A 21,336-nucleotide genomic window follows, 5' to 3' on the forward strand; every position below is an offset into this window, starting at 1 on the left:
TAAAATCCCCGAAACGGCCCCAAAATCACCGGAATGATCCCCAAAAATCGCCCCCCCGGGACCCCGAAATCCCGAAATGGACCCAAAACCACCGGAATTAACCCCAAAAGGGCCCCGGGAACCGAAAATCCCCGAAATGGCCGCAAATCCCCGAAACGACCCCAAAAATCGCCCCCGGGACCCCGAAATCACCGGAATGGACCCAAAACCACCGGAATTAGCCCCAAAAGGGCCCCGGGAACCGAAATCCCCGAAATGGCCGCAAAATCCCCGAACGACCCCAAAAATCGCCCCCGGGACCCGAAATCACCGGAATGGACCCAAAACCACCGGAATTAGCCCCAAAAATCCTTCCCGGGACCCTAAAATCGGTGAAATTACCCCAAAAATCCCCCCGGACCCCGAAATCACCGAAATGGACCCAAAACCACCGGAATTAGCCCCAAAAATCCTTCCCGGGACCCTAAAATCGGTGAAATAACCCCAAAAATCCTCCCCGGAGCCCGAAATCCCCGAATTTACCCCCAAAAATCCTCTCCGAACCCCCAAATCCCCGAAATGGACCCAAAATCGCCGAAATTGCCCCAAAAATCCCTCCCGGACCCCAAAATGACCGAAATGACCCCAAAAATCCCCCCTGGGAACGGAAAATCCACGAAATGGCCCCAAAATCACCGGAATTATCCCCAAAAACCTTCCCGGGACCCTAAAATCCACGAAATGGCCCCAAAAATCCCCCTGGGTCCCCAAAAATCCCCGAAACAGCCCCAAAATCACTGAAATGATCCCCAAAAATCCCCGAAATGGCCCCAAATCCCCGAAATGGACCCAAAATCACCGGAATTATCCGAAAAATCATTCCCGGGAACCGAAAATCCACGAAATGGCCCCAAAATCACCGGAATTATCCCCAAAAAGCTTCCCGGGACCCTAAAATCCCCAAAATGGCCCCAAAAATCCCCCTGGGTCCCCAAAATCCCCGAAATGGCCCCAAAATCCCCGAAATGGCCCCAAAATCACCGGAATCGCCCCCAGGACCCCAAAAATCCCCGAATTAACCCCAAAAATTCCTTCTCAGGACCCCAAAATCCCCCAATTATCCCAAAAGGACCCCAAAAAACCCCGGATTTACCCCAAAAGTCCCCCCGGGGTTTGGAAATCACCGAAACAACCCCGAAAATGCCCCCAAAATTTCCCAAAATTTCCCAAAATCGCCGATTTTCGCCCCAAATTTCCGCCCAGGTCCCCCCATGGCCGAGGTCGCGCCCCCCCCCCAGGAGCCCCCGGGGACCCCCGAGAGCGACCCCAGGGGGGGATGGGCAGGTGAGGAGGGGGGGGTTTGGGGAAATTTGGGCGGAAATCGGGAAAAAAAATGTTGGGGGGATTTGGGGGGAAATTTGGGGGGAAATCGGGAAAAAATGGGGAAAAATGCTGGGGGGATTTGGGGGGAAATTTGGGGGGAAATCGGGAAAAATGTTGGGGAAAAATGCTGGGGGATTTGGGGGGAAATGGGGAAAAATATTGGGGGAATTTGGGGGGAAATCGGGAAAAAATGTTGGGGGAATTTGGGGGGAAATTGGGAAAAAATGTTGGGAGGATTTGGGGGGAAATTTGGGGGGAAATCGGGAAAAAATATTGGGGAAATTTGGGGGAATTTTGGGGGAAATCGGGAAAAATTCTGGGGGGATTTGGGGAAATTTGGGGGAAATCGGGAAAAAATGGGGAAAAATGCTGGGGGGATTTGGGGGGAAATTTGGGGGGAAATCGGGAAAAAATGGGGAAAAATGCTGGGGGGATTTGGGGGGAAATTTGGGGGGAAATCGGGAAAAAATGGGGAAAATGCTGGGGGGATTTGGGGGGAAAATGGGGAAAAATCTTGGGGGCAAATTTGGGGGAAATCGGGAAAAAATCTTGGGGGAATTTGGGGGGAAATCGGGAAAAATTCTGGGGGGAAAATGGAGAAATTTGGGGGGAAATCGGGAAAAATCTTGGGGGAAATTTGGGGAATTTGGGGGGAAATCGGGGAAAAATTCTGGGAGAATTTGGGGGAAATTTTGGGGAAATTTTGGGGAGTTTTGAGCGAATTTTGGGTTTTGGAGGTTTTTGAGGTTCAGGGTGGATTTCGGGGTAAATTTGGGGTGAATTTCGGGGATTTCGGTGTCTCTCCCCCCAGGTTTTCCCTCCCGAAGTGGGCGTGGCTGTAGGCGCGGTGGGCGGGGCTTTGCGGGGAATTTGGGGACATTTTGAGGGAATTTGGGGTTTTGGAGGTTTTTTGAGGTTCAGGGTGGATTTCGGGATTTTGGGGTGAATTTTGTGGATTTCGGCTTCTCTCTCCCCAGGTTTTCCCCGCCCAAGTGGGCGTGGCTGGAGGCGCGGTGGGCGGGGCTTTTGGGGTGGAATTCGGGATTTTTTTTGGGGGGGCGTTCGGGGATTTTCGAGCTTTGGGGCGGATTCTTGGATTCGGGGTAAATTTGGGGTGAATTTTGTGGATTTCGGCGTCTCTCCCCCCAGGTTTTCCCCGCCCAAGTGGGCGTGGCTGTGGCTGGAGGCGCGGTGGGCGGGGCTTTGCGGGGAATGTGGGGACATTTTGAGGGAATTTGGGGTTTTGGAGGTTTTTGAGGTTCAGGGTGGATTTTGGGGTGAATTTCGGGTATTTTGGCGTCTCTCCCCCAGGTTTTCCCCGCCCAAGTGGGCGTGGCTGTGGCTGGAGGCGCGGTGGGCGGGGCTCTGGGTGGAATTTGGGGACATTTTGAGGGAATTTGGGGTTTTGGAGGTTTTTTGGGGTTCAGGGTGGATTTTGGGGTAAATTTCGGGTATTTCGGTGTCTCCCCCCAGGTTTTCCCCGCCCAAGTGGGCGCGGCTGTGGCTGGAGGCGCGGTGGGCGGGGCTGCGGCCCTGGGGGGCGTTCCTGGCCCCGCGGCGTTTCGGGGTCCCGCGAGATTTGGGGGAGCTGTGGCGGCGCCTGGCGCACAACGGGCGGCGCTTCCAGAGCAATTACCTGGCGCTGTTCGCGGGGCTCGCCCTGTACAGCCTGTGAGCCAATGCCGGCGAATTTCGGCAATTCTGGGCGGGTTTGGGCAATTCTGGGCGGGTTCGGGCAATTCTGGGCGGGTTTGGGCAATTCCGGGCGGGTTCGGGCAGTTCCGGGGGGGTTCGGGTAATTCCGGGGGGGTTCGGGCAATTCCGGGCGGGTTCGGGCAGTTCCGGGGGGGTTCGGGCAATTCCGGGCGGGTTCGCGCAATTCCGGGCGGGTTCGGGCAATTCCGGGCGGGTTCGGGCAGTTCCGGGGGGTTCGGGCAATTCCAGGGGGGTTCGGGTCATTCCGGGCGGGTTCGGGCAATTCCGGGGGGGTTCGGGCAATTCCGGGCGGGTTCGGGCAGTTCCGGGGGGGTTCGGGTAATTCCGGGGGGGTTCGGGCAGTTCCGGGGGGTTCGGGCAATTCCGGGGGGGTTCGGGCAATTCCGGGTGGGTTCGGGCAATTCCGGGCGGGTTCAGGTAATTCCGGGCGGGTTCGGGTTCCCAGTCCCTCCCAGTATAAACCAGTGACCCCCCAGTTTATCCCAGTTTATCCCAGTATAAACCAGTGACCCCCCAGTTTATCCCAGTGCCTCCCAGTTTATCCTAGTGCCCTTCCAGTATAACCAGTAACCCCAGTCCCTCCCAGTCCCTCCCAGTATAACCCAGTCTCTCCCCAGTCCTTCCCAGTCCATCCCAGTCTCTCCCCAGGCTCTCCTCCCAGTATCCTCAGTATCCCCAGTATCCCCAGTTTATCCCAGTTTATCCCAGTATATCCCAGTTTATCCCATCCCAGGCTCTCCTCCCAGTATATCCCAGTTTATCCCAGTCCCTCCCAGTCCATCCCAGTATCCCCAGTATATCCCACTCCATCTCAGTCTCTCTCCAGGTTCTCCTCCCAGTATATCCCAGTATATCCCAGTTTATCCCATCCCCAGGCTCTCCTCCCAGTATCCCCAGTATCCCAGTCCCTCCCAGTATATCCCAGTATATCCCAGTTTATCCCAGTCCCTCCCAGTATATCCCAGTATAACCCAGTCCCTCCCAGGTCCCTCCAGTCCCCCCAGTCCCATCCCAGTCCCTCCCAGTATATCCCAGTATAACCCAGTTTATCCCAGTCCATCCCAGTATATCCCAGTATATCCCAGTCCATCCCAGTCCCTCCCAGTCTCTCCCCAGGCTCTCCTCCCAGTATCCCCAGTATCCCCAGTATATCCCAGTCCCTCCCAGTCCCTCCCAGTCCCTCCCAGTCCATCCCAGTATATCCCAGTTTATCCCAGTCCCTCCAGTCCCTCCCAGTATATCCCAGTATATCCCAGTATATCCCAGTATATCCCAGTATATCCCAGTTTATCCCCAGGCTCTCCTCCCCCTGCTCTTGGTCGCTCTCTGCGTTTTCGTCGCCGCCGTCGTCGCCGTCCGGAGCCGGGAGGCGCCGCTGGTGCTGCTGGGTGAGACTGGGACAAACTGGGAGGGACTGGGATAAACTGGGAGGGACTGGGACAAACTGGGAGGGACTGGGATAAACTGGGAGGGACTGGGACAAACTGGGAGGGACTGGGATAAACTGGGAGGGACTGGGATAAACTGGGATGGGAATGGGAGGGACTGGGAGGGACTGGGAGGGACTGGGATAAACTGGGAGGGACTGGGATGGGACTGGGAGGGACTGGGATGGACTGGGGGGGACTGGGAGGGACTGGTCCTTACTGGTTTATATTGGTTTGTATTGGTCCATACTGGTCCTTACTGGTTTTTATGGATTTTTTTCTGTTTTTTCCTGGTTTTTACTGGTCCATACTGGTCCATACTGGTCCTTACCGGTTTTTAATGGTTTATACTGGTCCATACTGGTCCACCCTGCTCCTTACCGGTTTTTAATGGTTTATACTGGTTTTTCCTGATCCGTACTGGTCCATACTGGTCCATACTGGTCCACCCTGCCCCTTACCGGTTTTTAATGGTTTTTAATGGTTTATACTGGTCCATACTGGTCCTTACCGGTTTCCCCGCTGTTTTCCCGCCAGGCCGTGAGCTGAGCCCCGCCCACCAGCTGGGCGTGGCCGGGGGGCGTCGCTGCCGCTGCTGTGGCTGGCGGGGGCGGGGGCGGCCGTGTTCTGGCTGCTGGGTGAGACCCCGACCCAAAACACCCCAAATTCACCCCAAAATCACCCCTGAAAAACCCCGACCCAAAACACCCCAAATTCACCCCAAATTCACCCCAAAATGAGCGTCCCCGACCCAAAAAACCCCAAATTCACCCCAAAACAGCGCCCAAAAAAATCCCGATCCCGAAAAACCCCAAATCCACCCCAAAATCACCCCAAAATGAGCATCCCCGACCCCAAAAAACCCCAAATTCACCCCAAAATGAGCATCCCCGACCCCAAAATCCCCGAAATTCCCCCAAAATCCCCCCCGAAAAATCCCGATCCCAAAAAACCCCAAATTCACCCCAAAAAATAACCCCGACCCCAAAATCCCCGAAATTCCCCCAAAATCCCCCCCGAAAAACCCCGACCCCAAAAAACCCCAAATTCACCCCAAAAAAATCACCCCGACCCCAAAAATCCCCAAAAATTTGGGGGAGGGGTCCAGTTTTGGGGAGGTTTTTGGGGGGGTTTTGGGGTTTTTTGGGGTGGTCCCGGTTTTGGGGGTTTTTTTGGGGGGATTTTGGGATTTTTGGGGGATTTTGGGATTTTTGGGGGAATTTTGGGATTTTTTTTGGGAGGGATTTCAGGGTTTTTGGGGGGGGTCCCGGTTTTGGGGGTTTTTGTGGAAATTTTGGGATTTTTTTTGGGAGGGATTTCAGGGATTTTTGGGGGGTCCTGGTTTTGGGGGGGGTTTTGTGGGAATTTTGGGATTTTTGTGGAAATTTTGGGATTTTTTTGGGAGGGATTTCAGGGTTTTTTGGGGGGGGTCCTGGTTTTGGGGGTTTTTGTGGGGATTTTGGGATTTTGTGGGAATTTGGGGATTTTTGTGGGGATTTTTGTGGGGATTTCAGTGTTTTTGGGGTTTTTTGGGGGGGTCCCGGTTTGGGGGTCCCCCCTGACCCCCCCTTTGCCCCCCCCAGGAGCCGCCCTGGTGTTTTTGGGGTCCCACGCGGCGCTCAGGGATCTGGACCCGCCCGAGAGCCCCGAGCTGGAGATGGAGCCCGTGTGACCAAAATCCCCTGAAATGAACCCAAAATCAGCACCTGAAAATCCCCTGAAATAAACCCAAAATCGCCACCCCAAAACCGCCTGAAATCTCCCCAAAATCCTCTGAAATAAACCAAAATCGCCACCCAAAAATCGCCTGAAATGGCCCCAAAATCCTCTGAAATAAACCCAAAATCAGCACCCCAAAACCGCCTGAAATAAACCCAAAATCAGCGCCCCAAAATCGCCTGAAATCGCCCCAAAATCACCCCGAAATCCTTTGAATAAAACCAAAATCAGCGCCCCAAAAATTCTCTGAAATTACCCCAAAATTAGCACCCCAAAACCGCCTGAAATAAACCCAAAATCAGCGCCCCAAAACCGCCTGAAATAAACCCAAAATCAGCGCCCCAGAACCACCTGAAATCGCCCCAAAATCAGCCCGAAATCCTCTGAAATAAACCCAAAATCAGCACCCAAAAATCGCCTGAAATGGCCCCAAAATTATCACCCCAAAATCCCTGAAATAAAACCAAAATAATCACCCCAGAATCGCCTGAAATAAACCCAAATCAGCACCCCAGAATCCCCTGAAATAAACCCAAAATCAGCGCCCAAAAATCGCCTGAAATCGCCCCAAAATCGCCTGAAATGGCCCCAAAATCGCCTGAAATCGCCCCAAAATTATCACCCCAAAATCCCCTGAAATTAACCCAAAATCAGCACCTGAAAATCCCCTGAAATAAAACCAAAATCACCACCCCAAAATCGCCTGAAATAAACCCAAAATCACCGCCCCGAAATCGCCTGAAATCGCCCCAAAATCACCTCGAAATCCTCTGAAATAAACCCAAAATAATCACCCCAAAATCGCCTGAAATCGCCCCAAAATCCCCTGAAATAAACCCAAAATCAGCACCCCAGAATAGCCTGAAATCGCCCCAAAATCACCCCAAAATTCTCTCAAATAAACCCAAAATCAGCACCCCAAAACCGCCTGAAATCGCCCCAAAATCACCCCGAAATCCTTTGAAATAAAACCAAAATCAGCGCCCCAAAAATTCTCTGAAATTACCCCAAAATCAGCACCCCAAAATCGCCTGAAATAAACCCAAAATCACCCTGAAATCCTCTGAAATAAACCCAAAATCAGCGCCCCAGAACCGCCTGAAATCGCCCCAAAATCACCCTGAAATAATCACCCGAAAATCGCCTGAAATCGCCCCGAAATCACCCCGAAATCCTCTGAAATAAAACCAAAATCAGCACCTGAAAATCCTTTGAAATAAACCCAAAATCCCCTGAAATAAACCCAAAATTATCACCCGAAATCCTCTGAAATAAACCCAAAATCTCCACCCAAAATCGCCTGAAATCGCCCCAAAATCACCCCAAAATAATCACCCCAAAATAGCCAAAATCACCCCAAAATCATCCCTAAATGACCCCAAAATAATCACCCAAAATCACCCCAAAACCCCCTGAAATCACCCCAAAATCCTCTGAAATAAACCCAAAATCATCACCCCAAAAATTCTCTGAAATTACCCCGAAATAATTCCCCAAAATCCCCCAAAATTCCCCTGAAATCCCCCCAAAATCAGCCCAGAATCCCCTGAAATTACCCCAAAATAATCACCCAAAATCACCTAAAATAGCCCCAAAATCCCCTCAAAATTGTCCCGAAATGACCCCAAATCCCCGAATTACCTCAGAATAATCCGAATTTCACCCCAAAATCCCCAAAATTGACCCCAAAATCCCCAAAATTAACCCCAAAATCGACCCAAAATCGCAGGGACCCGAAAATCCCAACCCCTCTGAAAATCGCCCCAAAATCGCCCCAAAATTGCTTCAAAATCCCCCAGATGACCCCAAAATCTCCCAAATTCACCCCAAAATCTCCCCCAAAATTCCCCCCGCCCCCTCCCCCTCCTTTGGGGTCCCCCTCCCCAATTTGGGGGTCCGGGACCCCCCCCAAAACCAAATAAATTTAAAAAAAATTAAATAAAATATAAAATAAAATAATAAATGAATAAATGAATAAATAAATAAATGCGTCACGTGACCGGAATCTCGTGTGTGGCCCCCCCCCAAATTTTCCCAAATTTTCCTAAAATTTCCCGGATTTTTATGACCCCGAAATTTCATTTTCCTCCCCCGATTTTTGGACGTCCCCAAAATCCCAAATTTTTCCCGAATTTCCCCCTTTTTTGCCCCCCAAAAAAATTCCCAAATAATTCCCAAAATCCCCGAATTCCCAAATTTCCCCCTTTTTCCACCCAAAAAATTCCCAAATAATTCCCAAAATTCCCGAATTCCCAAATTTCCCCTTTTCCCCCAAAAAAAGCTCCCAAAATCCCCCGTTTTCCCCCAGAATCCACTCGGCTCCGATTTCTGCTTTATTTGCTCAATTCCCATTTTTGTTCTTTTCTTCTTTTTTTTCCTATTTTTTTTTCCCCTTTTTTTTTTTTTTTAATTTTATTTTTTTTATTTTTTATTTTCCCGCGTTGGTGGGAGGGGAGGGGGGGGGAAAGAGGGGAGGGGGAAAATTCCGTAATTTTATTTTTATTTCCGTCATTTTTCATCATTTTTCATCATTTTTCATCATTTTCATCATTTTCATCATTTATTTTCATTATTTATTTTCATTATTTATTTTTCATTATTTTCATTTTTCATTATTTTCACATTTTTTTTCTTCTTCTTCTTTTTTCTTCGTTTTTCTCCCCGCGTTTTTCCCCGTTTCTTTTCAATATTTTTATTTTTATTTTTATTTTTTATTTTTTTAAATTTATTTTCTTCACACGACGACACAAAGTGGGGGGGGAGGGGCAGGGGGAGACCCCCCCCCAAAATATCCCCAATTTTGCCCCTCCCCCTCCCCAAAATCCCGATTTTTTTGGGTTTTTTTTTTTTGGGGGGGGGGGTCCGGGAGCTTTTTGGGGACCCCCCCCAAAAATTTTTTTGTTTTTGAGGGAAAAAAGGGAATTTTTGGGGGGAAAAAAGGGAATTTTTGGGGGGCAAAAAAGGGGAATTTTGGGGGGGAAAAAAGGGAATTTTGGGAGGGGAAAAAAGGGGAATTTTTGGGAGGGAAAATTGGGATTTTTTTGGGGGGAAAAAAGGGGATTTTGGGGGGGGGTCTCGTGTTGTTGTTGTTTTTTTTTGGGGGGGGGTCCCGTGGTTGGTTTTTTTTTGGGGGGGGGGTCAGTAATAGGTTTCCTTCTCCACCCAACCTGGAAATAAAAAAGGAGAAGAAAGAAGGTGAGGGGTGGAAGCAAAAATCATCAAATTTGGCCCCAAAATTCCTGCGAAATTCTCCCCAAATTCCCCCCAAAATTCCCGCAAATTTCCCCCAAAATTTCCCCCCCAAATTCTCCACAAAATCCCCCCAAATTCCCCCCAAAATTCCACCAAAATCCCCCAAAATTCACCCCAAATTCCCCCAAAATTCCACCAAAATTCACCCAAAATTCCCCCCCAAATCCACGTAAAATACCCAAAAAAATCTTCCCAAAAATCATCCCAAAATCCACCCAAAGTCCCCACCAAAATCCTCCCCGAATTCCCCAAATTCCCCCAAAATCTCATCAAAATTCCTCCAAAATCCTCCCAAAATTCCCAAAAAAAATTCCCAAAATTTCCCCCTAAACTTCCCCCAAATTTCCCCGAAATTCCCAAAAAAATTCCCAAAAAAAATTCCAAAAAAATTCCCTTAAAATCCCTTAAAATTCCCCCAAAATCCCCCAAAAAATTTAAAAAATTCCCATAAAATCCCCTAAAATTCCCCCAAAAATCCCCCAAAATTCCCCCCCAAAATTCCACCAAAATTCACCCAAAATTCCTCCCCAAATCCACGTAAAATACCCAAAAAAATCTTCCCAAAAAAATCATCCCCAAAATCCACCCAAAGTCCCCACCAAAATCCTCCCCCAAATTCCCCCAAATTCCCCCAAAACCTCCTCAAAATTCCTCCAAAATTCCCCCAAAATTCCCAAAAAAAATTCCCAAAATTTCCCCCTAAACTTCCCCCCAAATTTCCCCGAAATTCCCCAAAAAATTCCCCAAAAAATTCCCCAAAAAATTCCCAAAAAAATTTCCAAAAAATTCCCTTAAAATCCCCTAAAATTCCCCAAAATTCCCCCAAAATTCCCCCCAAAATTCCCAAAAAAAATTCCCGAAATTTCCCCCTAAACTTCCCCCCAAATTTCCCAAAATTCCCCAAAAAATTCCCAAAAAAATTTCCAAAAAACATCCCTTAAAATCCCTTAAAATTTCCCCAAAATCCCCCCAAAAAATTCCAAAAAAATTCCCGTAAAATCCCCTAAAATTCCCCCAAAATCCACCAAAATTCACCCAAAATTCCCCCCCAAATCCACGTAAAATACCCAAAAAATCTTCCCAAAAATCATCCCCAAAATCCACCCAAAGTCCCCACCAAAATCCTCCCCCAAATTCCCCCAAATTCCCCAAAATCCACCCAAAATTCCCCAAAAAATTCCCGAAATTTCCCCCCAAATTTCCCCCAAATTTCCCTGAAATTCCCCAAAAAATTCCCCAAAAAATTCCCAAAAAATTCCCAAAAAAATTTCCAAAAAATTCCCTTAAAATCCCCTAAAATTCCCCAAAAATCCCCCCAAAATTCCCCCAAAGTTCCACCCCAAAATTCCCCAAAAAAATCCCAAAAAATTCCCCCAAAATCCTCTCAAAAATTCCCAAAAAAATCCCTTAAAATCCCTTAAAATTCCCCCAAAATCCCCCAAAAAAATTCCAAAAAAATTCCCTTAAAATCCCCCAAAATCCCCCCTAAAATCCCCCCAAAATTCCCGCCCGGAATTTGCCCAAAATCATCGGAATTTGCCCCAAACCTCCGGGGTTGCGGCGCAGGATGAGCTTGCGGATCTCGTCGTAGACGAAGATGAGGAAGGAGTAGGGGAAGGCGCAGAACCACCAGCTGGGCCTGGGGCAAAAGGAGGGGAAATTTGGGAGAAACCACCAAGAAATGGTCAAAAATGGGGAGGAAATGGGGAAAAACCAAAAAAAACCAAAAAAAAATGGTGGGAAACGGCGAAAAAATGGAGAAAATGCGAAAGAAATGGTTGGAAAGAAAACAAACCAAAAAAAGTCAAAATGGTGAAGAAATGGTCAAAACCACGCAAAAAATTGGTGAAAATCACACAAAGAAATGGTCAAAAACACCCAGAAAATGGTCAAAAACACCCAAAAATGGTCAAAAACACCCAGAAATGGTGAAATGCCACAGGAAATGGGCAAAATTTGAAAACAATGGTGGAAACCCACAAAAAAAGGTCAAAAGCCAAAAAATGGTTGAAATCCCCACAAAGAAATGGTGAAAAGGCAAAAAAAATGGTCAAAAAGCCAAAAAAAGGTCAAAAACCCTGAAAATGGTCAAAAGGCAAAAAAAGGTCAAAAACCCCACAAAAATCAATCAAAAGCCCCCTAAAAATGCTAAAAAAAATAACCAAAAATCGCTCAAAATTTTTAAAAAATGCTCAAAATAAAAATGCTCAAAATAAAAATAAAAATGTAAATGTTCAAAATAAAAATAAAATGTTCCAAAACTCCCCAAAAATCAATGAAAAACCCCCCTAAAAATGCTAGAAAAAATACCAAAAATCGCTCAAAATTAAAAAAATGCTCAAAATAAAATAAAAATGCTCAAAATAAAATAAAAATAAAAATGTTCAAAATAAAAATAAAAATGCTCAAAATAAAAAATAAAAATAAAAATGTTCAAAATAAAAATAAAATGTTCCAAAACTCCCAAAAATCAGTCAAACCTCCCCTAAAAATGCTAAAAAAAAATACCAAAAATCGCTCAAAATTTAAAAAAAAATGCTCAAAATAAAAATAAAAAATGCTCAAAATAAAAATAAAATGTTCAAAATAAAATAAAAATGTTCAAAATAAAAATAAAATGTTCCAAAAACTCCCCAAAAATCAGTCAAACCTCTCCTAAAAATGCTAAAAAAAATTACCAAAAATCGCTCAAAATTTTTAAAAATGCTCAAAATTAAAAATAAAAATGCTCAAAATAAAAAATAAAAATGCTCAAAATAAAAATAAATATAAAAATGCTCAAAATAGAAATAAAAATAAAAATGTTCAAAATAAAAATAAAATGTTCCAAAAACTCCCCAAAAATCAATAAAAAAACCCCTAAAAAAGCTTTAAAAAATTATTAAAAATTGCTCAAAATTAAAAATAAAAAGCTCAAAATCCCCCAAACCCCCCCCCCCATTTAAAGGGATTCCCTCCCCCTCCCGGGTCGGGATTTTGGGGTGAATTTCCCGGATTTTGGGGTCAACCCCCCAATTCTGGGGTGAACTCCGTGGATTTCTGGGTCCTGCCCCGTTTTTTGGGGTGAATTCCCGGGGTTTTGGGGTCGATCCCCTGAATTTGGGGTGAACTCCGCGGATTTCTGGGTCCCGCCCCGTTTTTGGGGTGAATTCCCGGGGTTTTGGGGTCAATCCCCAATTCTGGGGTGAACTCTGCGGATTTCTGGGTCCTTCCCCGATTTTGGGGTGAATTCCGGGGTTTTGGGGTCGATCCCCCGGTTTTGGGGTGAACTCCGCGGATTTCTGGGTCCTGCCCCGTTTTTGGGGTGAATTTCCCGGATTTTGGGGTCAACCCCCCGATTTTGGGGTGAACTCCGTGGATTTCTGGGTCCCCGCCCCGTTTTTGGGGTGAATTCCCGGATTTTGGGGTCGATCCCCAATTCTGGGGTGAATTCTGCGGATTTCTGGGTCCTGCCCCGTTTTTGGGGTGAATTTCCCGGATTTTGGGGTTGACCCCCCGATTCTGGGGTGAACTCCGTGGATTTCTGGGTCCCGCCCCGTTTTTTGGGGTGAATTCCTGGGGTTTTGGGGCTCACTTGAGGGGGTACATGCGCAGAGCCACGTCCATGCCGGGGCAGTAGGAGAGGAACGCGGCCAGCGCCGTCTCCTCGAAGAGCCCGAAAATCAGGATTTTGTTCCTAAAAAAAAACAGCAGGAAAAAACAAAAATCGTCATCGGGAGCCCCCAAATCCGAGAGAATCGACCCCGAAATGCGGCCCCCCCAAAAAACCCAAAAATCGGGATTTTGTTCCTAAAAAAACCCCACAAAAACCAGCCCAAAACGCGTCAGTGGGAATAACCCAAAATTCAGCCAAAGTCCCCTCAATTTTCCCCCAAAATTCCCCCAAAGTCCCCTCAATTTTCCCCCAAAATTCCCCAAAGTCCCCCCAATTTTCCCCCAAAATTCCCCCCAAAAAATCTCTAAAATCCCCCAAAATTCCCCCCCCAAAATTCCCCATAATTCCCACTAAATTCCCCCCAAAATCCCCCAAAATTCCCCTCGAAAATTGCCCCTAAAAAATCTCTAAAATCCCCCCAAAATCCCCCAAAATTCCACCCCAAAAATTCCCCATAATTCCCACAAAATTCCCCCCAAAATCCCCTTCCCAAATTCTCCCCAAAATCCCCCCTAAAATTCCCCAAAAATCCTCCCAACATTTTCTCGAAAATTCCCCAAAATCCCTATAATTCCTCCCCAAAAAATTCCACAAAATTTCCCCCGAATTCCCCCTAAAATTCCCCCAAAATTCCACCCAAAATCCTCCCCAAATTGCCCCAAAATTCCCCCCAAAAAATTCCCTGAAATTCCCACAAAATTTCCCCTAAAATCCCTGCCCAAAAATTCCACAAAATCCCCCCCAAAATCCCCCCAAAATCCCCGGGGCCTCTGCTCTTTCCTGGGGACCTTCCCAGGATTTTGGGGACCCCCCCCCAGAATTTTGGACCCCCCAGAATTTTGGGGACCCCTCCCCAAATTCAGCCCCCTCCTGAGTTTTTTCTCCCCAATTTTTTGGGGGATTCTCCCAGGATTTTGGGGTCTCCTTGGGATTTTGGAGACCCCCCTAAAATTTGGGGACCTCCCCAGAATTTCGGAGACCCCCCTAAGAATTTCGGGGACCCCCCCCAGAATTTTTGGGACCCCTCCCCAAATCCATTTCTCCTCCTGCTCCCATTAACGCCCCATCCACGCTTTGACCTCCCCAATTTTTGGGGGATTCTCTCAGGATTTTGGGGGCCTCCCTGGGATTTTGGGGACCCCTCCCAGAATTTTGGGGACCTCCCAGAATTTTGGGACCCCCCCAGAATTTTGGGACCCCCCCCCCCCGAATTTTGGGACCCCTCAAATCCATTTCCCTTCCTCCTCCCATTAAGGCCCCATCAACGCTTTGACCTCCCCAATTTTTGGGGGGATTCTCCCAGGATTTTGGGGACCTCCCCAGAATTTTGGGGACCTCCCCCAGAATTTCGGGACCCCCCCAAGATTTTTCCCCCCCTCCCCAGAATTTGGGGACCCCCCCCCCAGAATTTTGGGGACCCCTCCTCAAATCCATTTCCCCTCCTCCCATTAACGCCCCATCCACGCTTTGACCTCCCCAATTTTCAGGGAAATTCAGGGATTCTCCCAGAAATTCGGGGACCTCCCCCAGAATTTTGGGGACGCCCTCCCCAGAATTTTGGGGACCCCTCCCCGAATTTCGGGGCCCCCCAGACCCACTTCATGCCCTGCTGGAAGACGGAGTTGCGCCGCGTCTTGCAGATGATGAGGTCGGCCCACTGCACGACGACGATGCTGACGAAGAACGCCGTGTGGCACGTGAACTCCACCACCTTGCGCTGCTCGTACGTCTGGGGGGGCCGGGGGGGCTCGGGTCAGGGACCCCTCCTCAAAGGAACGGGGTCGGCCCAGCCGGGACGCGCCCCGAAAAAACCCCGGCCCGAAAAGGCGGAAAACGGCCTCAAAAAAATGGGTGAAATGTGCGTGGAGATTGGGCAAAATGGGGCTGAATAAAAGGGGCAAAATGGCCATGAGGAATTATCAAAAGAGCCCCCAAAAAATGATTGGAATGACCCCAAAAAAAGGGTCAAAATGGCCATGAGGAATTATCAAAGAGCCCCCAAAAAAATGATTGGAATGACCCCAAAAAAAGGGTCAAAATGGCCATGAGGAATTATCAAAAGAGCCCCCAAAAAAATGATTGGAAGGACCCCCAAAAATGATCAAAATGGCCCCCAAAAATGACCAAAATGGCCACGAAAAATTATCAAAACAGCCCCCAAAAAATGATTGAAATGGCCCCAAAAAATGGTCAAAATGCCCCCAAAAAATGATTGAAATGGCCCCAAAAAATGATCAAAATGGCCCCAAAAAATGATTGAAATGGCCCCAAAAAATGATCAAAATGGCCCCCAAAAAATGATTGAAATGCCCCCAAAAAAATGATCAAAATGGCCCCCAAAAATGATCAAAATGGCCGCCCAAAAATGATCAAAACGCCACCAAAAATGATCAAAACAGCCCCCAAAAAAAGACTGAAATGACCCCCAAAAAAAATGATCAAAATGGCCCCCAAAAATGGTCAAAATGCCCCCAAAAATGATCAAAATGCTCTCAAAAAATGATCAAAATGGCCCCCAAAAATGATCAAAATGGCCGCCAAAAATGATCAAAATGCCCCTAAAAAAATGTTCAAAAAGCCCCCAAAAAATGATCAAAAAGCCCCCCCAAAAAAAGATCAAAATTGCTCAAAACGCCTCCCCAAAAATAGCTCAAAATGCCCCCCCGAAAAATGGTCAAAATTCCCCAAAAAATGCTCAAGACACCCCACAAAAAAATGGTCCAAAAATGGTCAAAAAATGGTGAAAATGCCCCAAAAAATGCTCAAGACACCCCACAAAAAATGGTCAAAAAATGGTCAAAATGCCCCAAAAAAGCTCTGGTTTTAGGAATCCCCATTTTCAGAGATCCCTATTTTTTTTGGGGATTCCCATTTTTGGAGACTTCTGTTTTTTGGGACCCCCCCATTTTTGGGGATCCCTGTTTTTCAGGATTCTGATTTTTCGGGGATCCCCCATTTTTTGGCACCCCCATTTTTAGGAATCTCCATTTTTCAGGATTCCTGGTTTTGGGCACCCCCATTTTTTTGGCACCCCCCATTTTTCAGGGACCCCCATTTTTGGGGACCCCCATTTTTTGGGGATCCCTCATTTTTTGGCACCCCCATTTTTTGGGACCCCCATTTTCAGAAATCTCCATTTTTTGGGCACCCCCATTTTCGGGCACCCCCATTTTTTTGGCACCCCCATTTTTCGGGGATCCTCCATTTTCGGACACCCCCATTTTCAGGAATCTCCATTTTTCAGAACCCCCATTTTTCGGGCATCCCCCATTTTTTGGCACCCCCATTTTCAGGAATCTCCATTTTTTTGGCACCCCCATTTTCGGGCACCCCCATTTTTTGGCACCCCCATTTTTGGGGACCCCCATTTTCGGGGAGTGCCATTTTTCAGGATTCATGTTTTTGGAGATCCCCATTTTTTGGGGACCCCCATTTTCATGAATCTCCATTTTTCAGGACCCCCATTTTCGGGCATCCCCCATTTTTTGGCACCCCCATTTTCAGGAATCTCCATTTTTTTGGCACCCCCCATTTTTCAGGACCCCCATTTTCGGGCACCCCCATTTTTCAGGACCCCCATTTTTTAGGACCCCCATTTTCAGGAATCTCCATTTTTCAGACCCCCCATTTTCAGGAATCTCCATTTTTTGGCACCCCCATTTTCGGGCACCCCCATTTTTTGGCACCCCCATTTTTTTGGCACCCCCATTTTCAGGAATCTCCATTTTTCCGAACCCCCATTTTCAGGCATCCCCCATTTTTCGGGACCCCCCATTTTCGGGCACCCCCATTTTTCAGGACCCCCATTTTCAGGAATCTCCATTTTTCATCATTCCTGTTTTTGGGCACCCCCATTTTTTTGGCACCCCATTTTTTTGGCACCCCCATTTTTCGGGGACCCCCGTGTTTCGGGGGGGCACGCACCCACTGCTGCCCGTAGGAGTCCTCCAGGTCGTTGATGGTGCGGTCGTCCCAGCGCAGCCGGATCCCCACCAGGCACGAGGGCAGGAACCCGTTCTCTGCCAGGATCACAAAGTAGGCGAAGAACCCGCCCAGTGCCTGGATCATCCCTGCGGGAAAACCGCGGCTCAGGGGGGCAGCGGGAGCCAATGGGAGCCGGCGGGAGACAACGGGAGCCAATGGGAGCCAATGGGAGTCAGCAGGAGCCAACAGGAGCCAACAAAACTCAACAGGAGCCAACGGGAGCCAGCGGGAGCCAATGGGAGACAATGGGAGCCAATGAAACTCAACAGGAGCCAATGGGAGTCAACGGGAGCCAATGGGAGACAATGGGAGCCAATGAAACTCAACAGGAGCCAATGGGAGTCAACGGGAGCCAATGGGAGTCAGTGAAACTCAACGGGAGCCAATGGGAGTCAATGAAACTCAACAGGACCCAATGGGAGTCAGCGGGAGCCAATGGGAGTCAGCGAACTCAACTGGAGCCAATGGGAGCCAACAGGAGCCAACGGGAACCAATGGGAACCAATGAAACTCAACTGGAGCCAATGGGAACCAATGGGAGTCAATGAAACTCAACAGGAGCCAACAGGAGCCAATGGGAGCAAATGAAACTCAGCAGGACCCAATGGGAGCCAATGGGATTTCAACAGGAGCCAATGAGAGTCAATGGGAGCCAGCGGGAGCCAATGGGAGTCAGTGAAACTCAACAGGAGCCAATGGGAGTCAATGGGAGCCAGCGGGAGCCAATGGGAGTCAACAGGAGCCAACGGGAGCCAATGAAACTCAACAGGACCCAATGGAGTCAGCAGGAGCCAATGGGAGCTAACGAAATTCAACTGGAGCCAATGGGAGCCAATGGGAGTCAATGAAACTCAACTGGAGCCAATGAAATTCAACAGGACCCAATGGGAGCCAATGGGAGCCAATGAAACTCAATGACTGACCATGAGTGACCCCCGAGTGACCCCTGAGTGACCCCCGAGTGACCCCTGACCGATCTGGCCGTAGGCCGTGGTGATGAGCCGCTCGTTGACCATGGCTGACCATGGATGACCATGAATGACCATGGGTGACCATGGCTGACCATGACTGACCCGAGTGACCCCGAGTGACCCCTGAGTGACCCCTGGGAGTGACCACTGACCGATCTGGCCGTAGGCCATGCTGATGAGCCGCTCGTTGACCATGGATGACCATGGATCACAATGGATGACCATGACTGACCATGACTGACCATGGCTGACCATAGATGGCCATGACTGACCCGAGTGACCCCTGAGTGACCCCAGTGAGTGACCACTGACCGATCTGGCCGTAGGCCATGCTGATGAGCCGCTCGTTGACCATGGATCACAATGGATCACAATGGATGACCATGACTGACCATGGATGACCATGACTGACCATGGCTGACCATGACTGACCCGAGTGACCCCTGAGTGACCCCGAGTGACCCCAGTGAGTGACCACTGACCGATCTGGCCGTAGGCCATGCTGATGAGCCGCTCGTTGACCATGGCTGACCATGGATGACCATGGATGACCATGGCTGACCATGGATGACCATGGATGACCATGACTGACCCGAGTGACCCCTGAGTGACCCCCGGGAGTGACCACTGACCGATCTGGCCGTAGGCCATGCTGATGAGCCGCTCGTTGACCATGACTGACCATGAATCACAATGGCTGACCATGACTGACCATGGCTGACCATGACTGACCATGACTGACCCGAGTGACCCCTGGGAGTGACCAGTGAGTGACCACTGACCGATCTGGCCGTAGGCCATGCTGATGAGCCGCTCGTTGACCATGACTGACCATGACTGACCATGGATGACCATGGATGACCATGACTGACCCGAGTGACCCCTGACTGACCCGAGTGACCCCTGAGTGACCCCTGGGAGTGACCACTGACCGATCTGGCCGTAGGCCATGCTGATGAGCCGCTCGTTGACCATGGATGACCATGGCTGACCATGGCTGACCATGACTGACCCGAGTGACCCCCGACTGACCCGAGTGACCCCTGAGTGACCGCAGTGAGTGACCACTGACCGATCTGGCCGTAGGCCATGCTGATGAGCCGCTCGTTGACCATGGATGACCATGGATGGCCATGACTGACCATAACTGACCCGAGTGACCCCTGACTGACCCGAGTGACCCCCGAGTGACCCCTGGGAGTGACCAGTGAGTGACCACTGACCGATCTGGCCGTAGGCCATGCTGATGAGCCGCTCGTTGACCAGTTTGTCGCTCCGGGGGTTCCGCGGCTGCCGTTTCATGATGTCGCTCTCGGCCGCCTCGTAGGCCAGGGAGATGGCCGGGACCTGGGGGGGACACCCCAAAAATTTGGGGGATTTTGGGGGGGTCCCGGAGGGTGGGAACACCCCAAAAAATTTGGGGGATTTTGGGGAAAAAACCCCGAAAATGAGGGGTCAGGGTTTGGGGGGAAATACCAAAAATTTGGGATTTTCTAAGGGATTTTAAGGCAAACCCGGGGGAAACACCTGAAAAATTTTGGGGGATTTTGGGGGGGTCCCGGAGGGTGGGAACACCCCGAAAAAATTGGGGGATTTTGGGGAAAAAAACCCCGAAAATGAGGGGTCAGGATTTGGGGGGAATACCAAAATTTGGGATTTTCTAAGGGGATTTTAAGGCAAACCCGGGGGAAACACCTGAAAAATTTTGGGGGATTTTGGGGGGGGTCCCGGAGGGTGGGAACACCCGAAAAAATTGGGGGATTTTGGGGGAAAAAACCCCGAAAATGGGGTCAGGATTTGAGGGGAAACATCAAAAATTTGGAGTCAGGATTTGGGGGGAAACATCAAAAATTTGGGATTTTCTAAGGGGATTTTAAGGGGAACACCTGAAAAATTTTGGGGATTTTGGGGGGGTCCCAGAGGGTGGGAACGCCCTGAAAAAATTGGGGGATTTTGGGGGAAAAACCCCGAAAATGAGGGGGTCAGGATTTGGGGGAAACCCCGAAAATGAGGGGTCAGGATTTGGGGGGAAACATCAAAAATTTGGGATTTTGTAGGGGGGGATTTTAAGGGGAACCTGGGGGGAACACCTGAAAAATTTGGGGGATTTTGGGGGGGTCCCGGAGGGTGGGAACACCCCAAAAAAATTCGGGGGATTTTTGGGGGAAAAAACCCCGAAAATGAGGGGTCAGGATTTGGGGGGAAACATCAAAAATTTGGGATTTTGTAGGGGGGGATTTTAAGGGGAACACCAGAAAAATTTTGGGGGATTTTGGGGGGTCCCGGAGCGTGGGAACACCCCGAAAAAATTGGGGGATTTTGGGGAAAAAACTCCGAAAATGAGGGGTCAGGGTTTGGGGGGAAACATCAAAAATGAGGGGTCAGGATTTGGGGGGAAACATCAAAAATTTGGGATTTTCTAAGGGGGGATTTTAAGAGGAACACCTGAAAAATTTTGGGGGATTTTGGGGAGTCCCGGAGGGTGGGAACGCCCCAAAAAAATTGGGGGATTTTGGGAAAAAAAACCCGAAAATGAGGGGTCAGGATTTGGGGGTTTCTGGGGTGGATTTTGGGGTTTCTGGGGTGGATTTTGGTGAATTTGGGAACTCTGGGGTGGATTTTGGTGGATTTGGGGTCCCTGGATGGATTTTTGGGGTCTCTGGACAGATTTGAGGTGGATTTGGGGTGGATTTGGGGTTTCTGGATGGATTTGGGAAGTTTTTTAGGGTTTCTGGGTAGATTTTGACGGTTTCTGGCCGGATTTTGGGTTGAATTTCAGGGTTTTTGGGTCCCTCACCATGTCGGTGCCCAGGTCGATGCAGAGGATGGTGATGGTGCCCAGCGGCGGCGGATTTGGGGTGGATTTGGGATTTTTTTGGGGTTTCTGGTTGGATTTGGATTTTCACAGTTTCTGGGCGGATTTTGACGGTTTCTGGCCGGATTTTGGGGTGAATCCCGGGGTTTTTGGGTGAATCCCGGGGTTTTTGGGTCCCTCACCATGTCGGTGCCCAGGTCGATGCAGAGGATGGTGATGGTGCCCAGCGGCAGCGGATTTGGGGTGGATTTGGGATTTTTTAGAGTTTCTGTGTGAATCTGGGATTTGACGGATCGGGGCTGGATTTTAGGTTGAATCCCGGGGTTTTTGGGGTGAATCCCGGGGTTTTTGGGTGCCCTCACCATGTCGGTGCCCAGGTCGATGCAGAGGATGGTGATGGTGCCCAGTGGCAGCGGGATTGGGGTGATTTGGGGT

The 21,336-nt window shown here is 49.1% G+C and overlaps 2 protein-coding genes across 2 annotated transcripts in view; one reads left to right on the forward strand and one right to left on the reverse strand.

The window, feature by feature from the left end:
- The first annotated feature begins 840 nt into the window (after positions 1 to 840).
- Positions 841 to 7,656, forward strand: RABAC1 (Rab acceptor 1). The gene is given in 8 exon segments (XM_077192476.1): positions 841 to 1,314; positions 2,826 to 3,033; positions 4,345 to 4,466; positions 5,043 to 5,084; positions 5,087 to 5,143; positions 6,089 to 6,211; positions 6,506 to 6,526; positions 7,480 to 7,656. Coding segments are annotated over 6 exon segments (582 nt in total). The 5' UTR covers positions 841 to 1,250; the 3' UTR covers positions 6,178 to 6,211; positions 6,506 to 6,526; positions 7,480 to 7,656.
- A 1,628-nt stretch (positions 7,657 to 9,284) lies between these two features.
- Positions 9,285 to 21,336, reverse strand: part of LOC129134595 (sodium/potassium-transporting ATPase subunit alpha-3) — a 53,771-nt gene continuing 41,719 nt past the window's right edge. The window contains 6 exon segments of the mRNA XM_077192496.1: positions 9,285 to 9,391; positions 11,024 to 11,115; positions 13,051 to 13,152; positions 14,730 to 14,860; positions 17,056 to 17,201; positions 19,310 to 19,433. Of these exon segments, the coding sequence (XP_077048611.1) occupies positions 9,363 to 9,391; positions 11,024 to 11,115; positions 13,051 to 13,152; positions 14,730 to 14,860; positions 17,056 to 17,201; positions 19,310 to 19,433 (624 nt within the window). The 3' untranslated portion in view covers positions 9,285 to 9,362.

This window comes from Agelaius phoeniceus, chromosome 33, assembly GCF_051311805.1.
Source record: "Agelaius phoeniceus isolate bAgePho1 chromosome 33, bAgePho1.hap1, whole genome shotgun sequence".
Lineage (NCBI taxonomy): Eukaryota > Metazoa > Chordata > Aves > Passeriformes > Icteridae > Agelaius > Agelaius phoeniceus.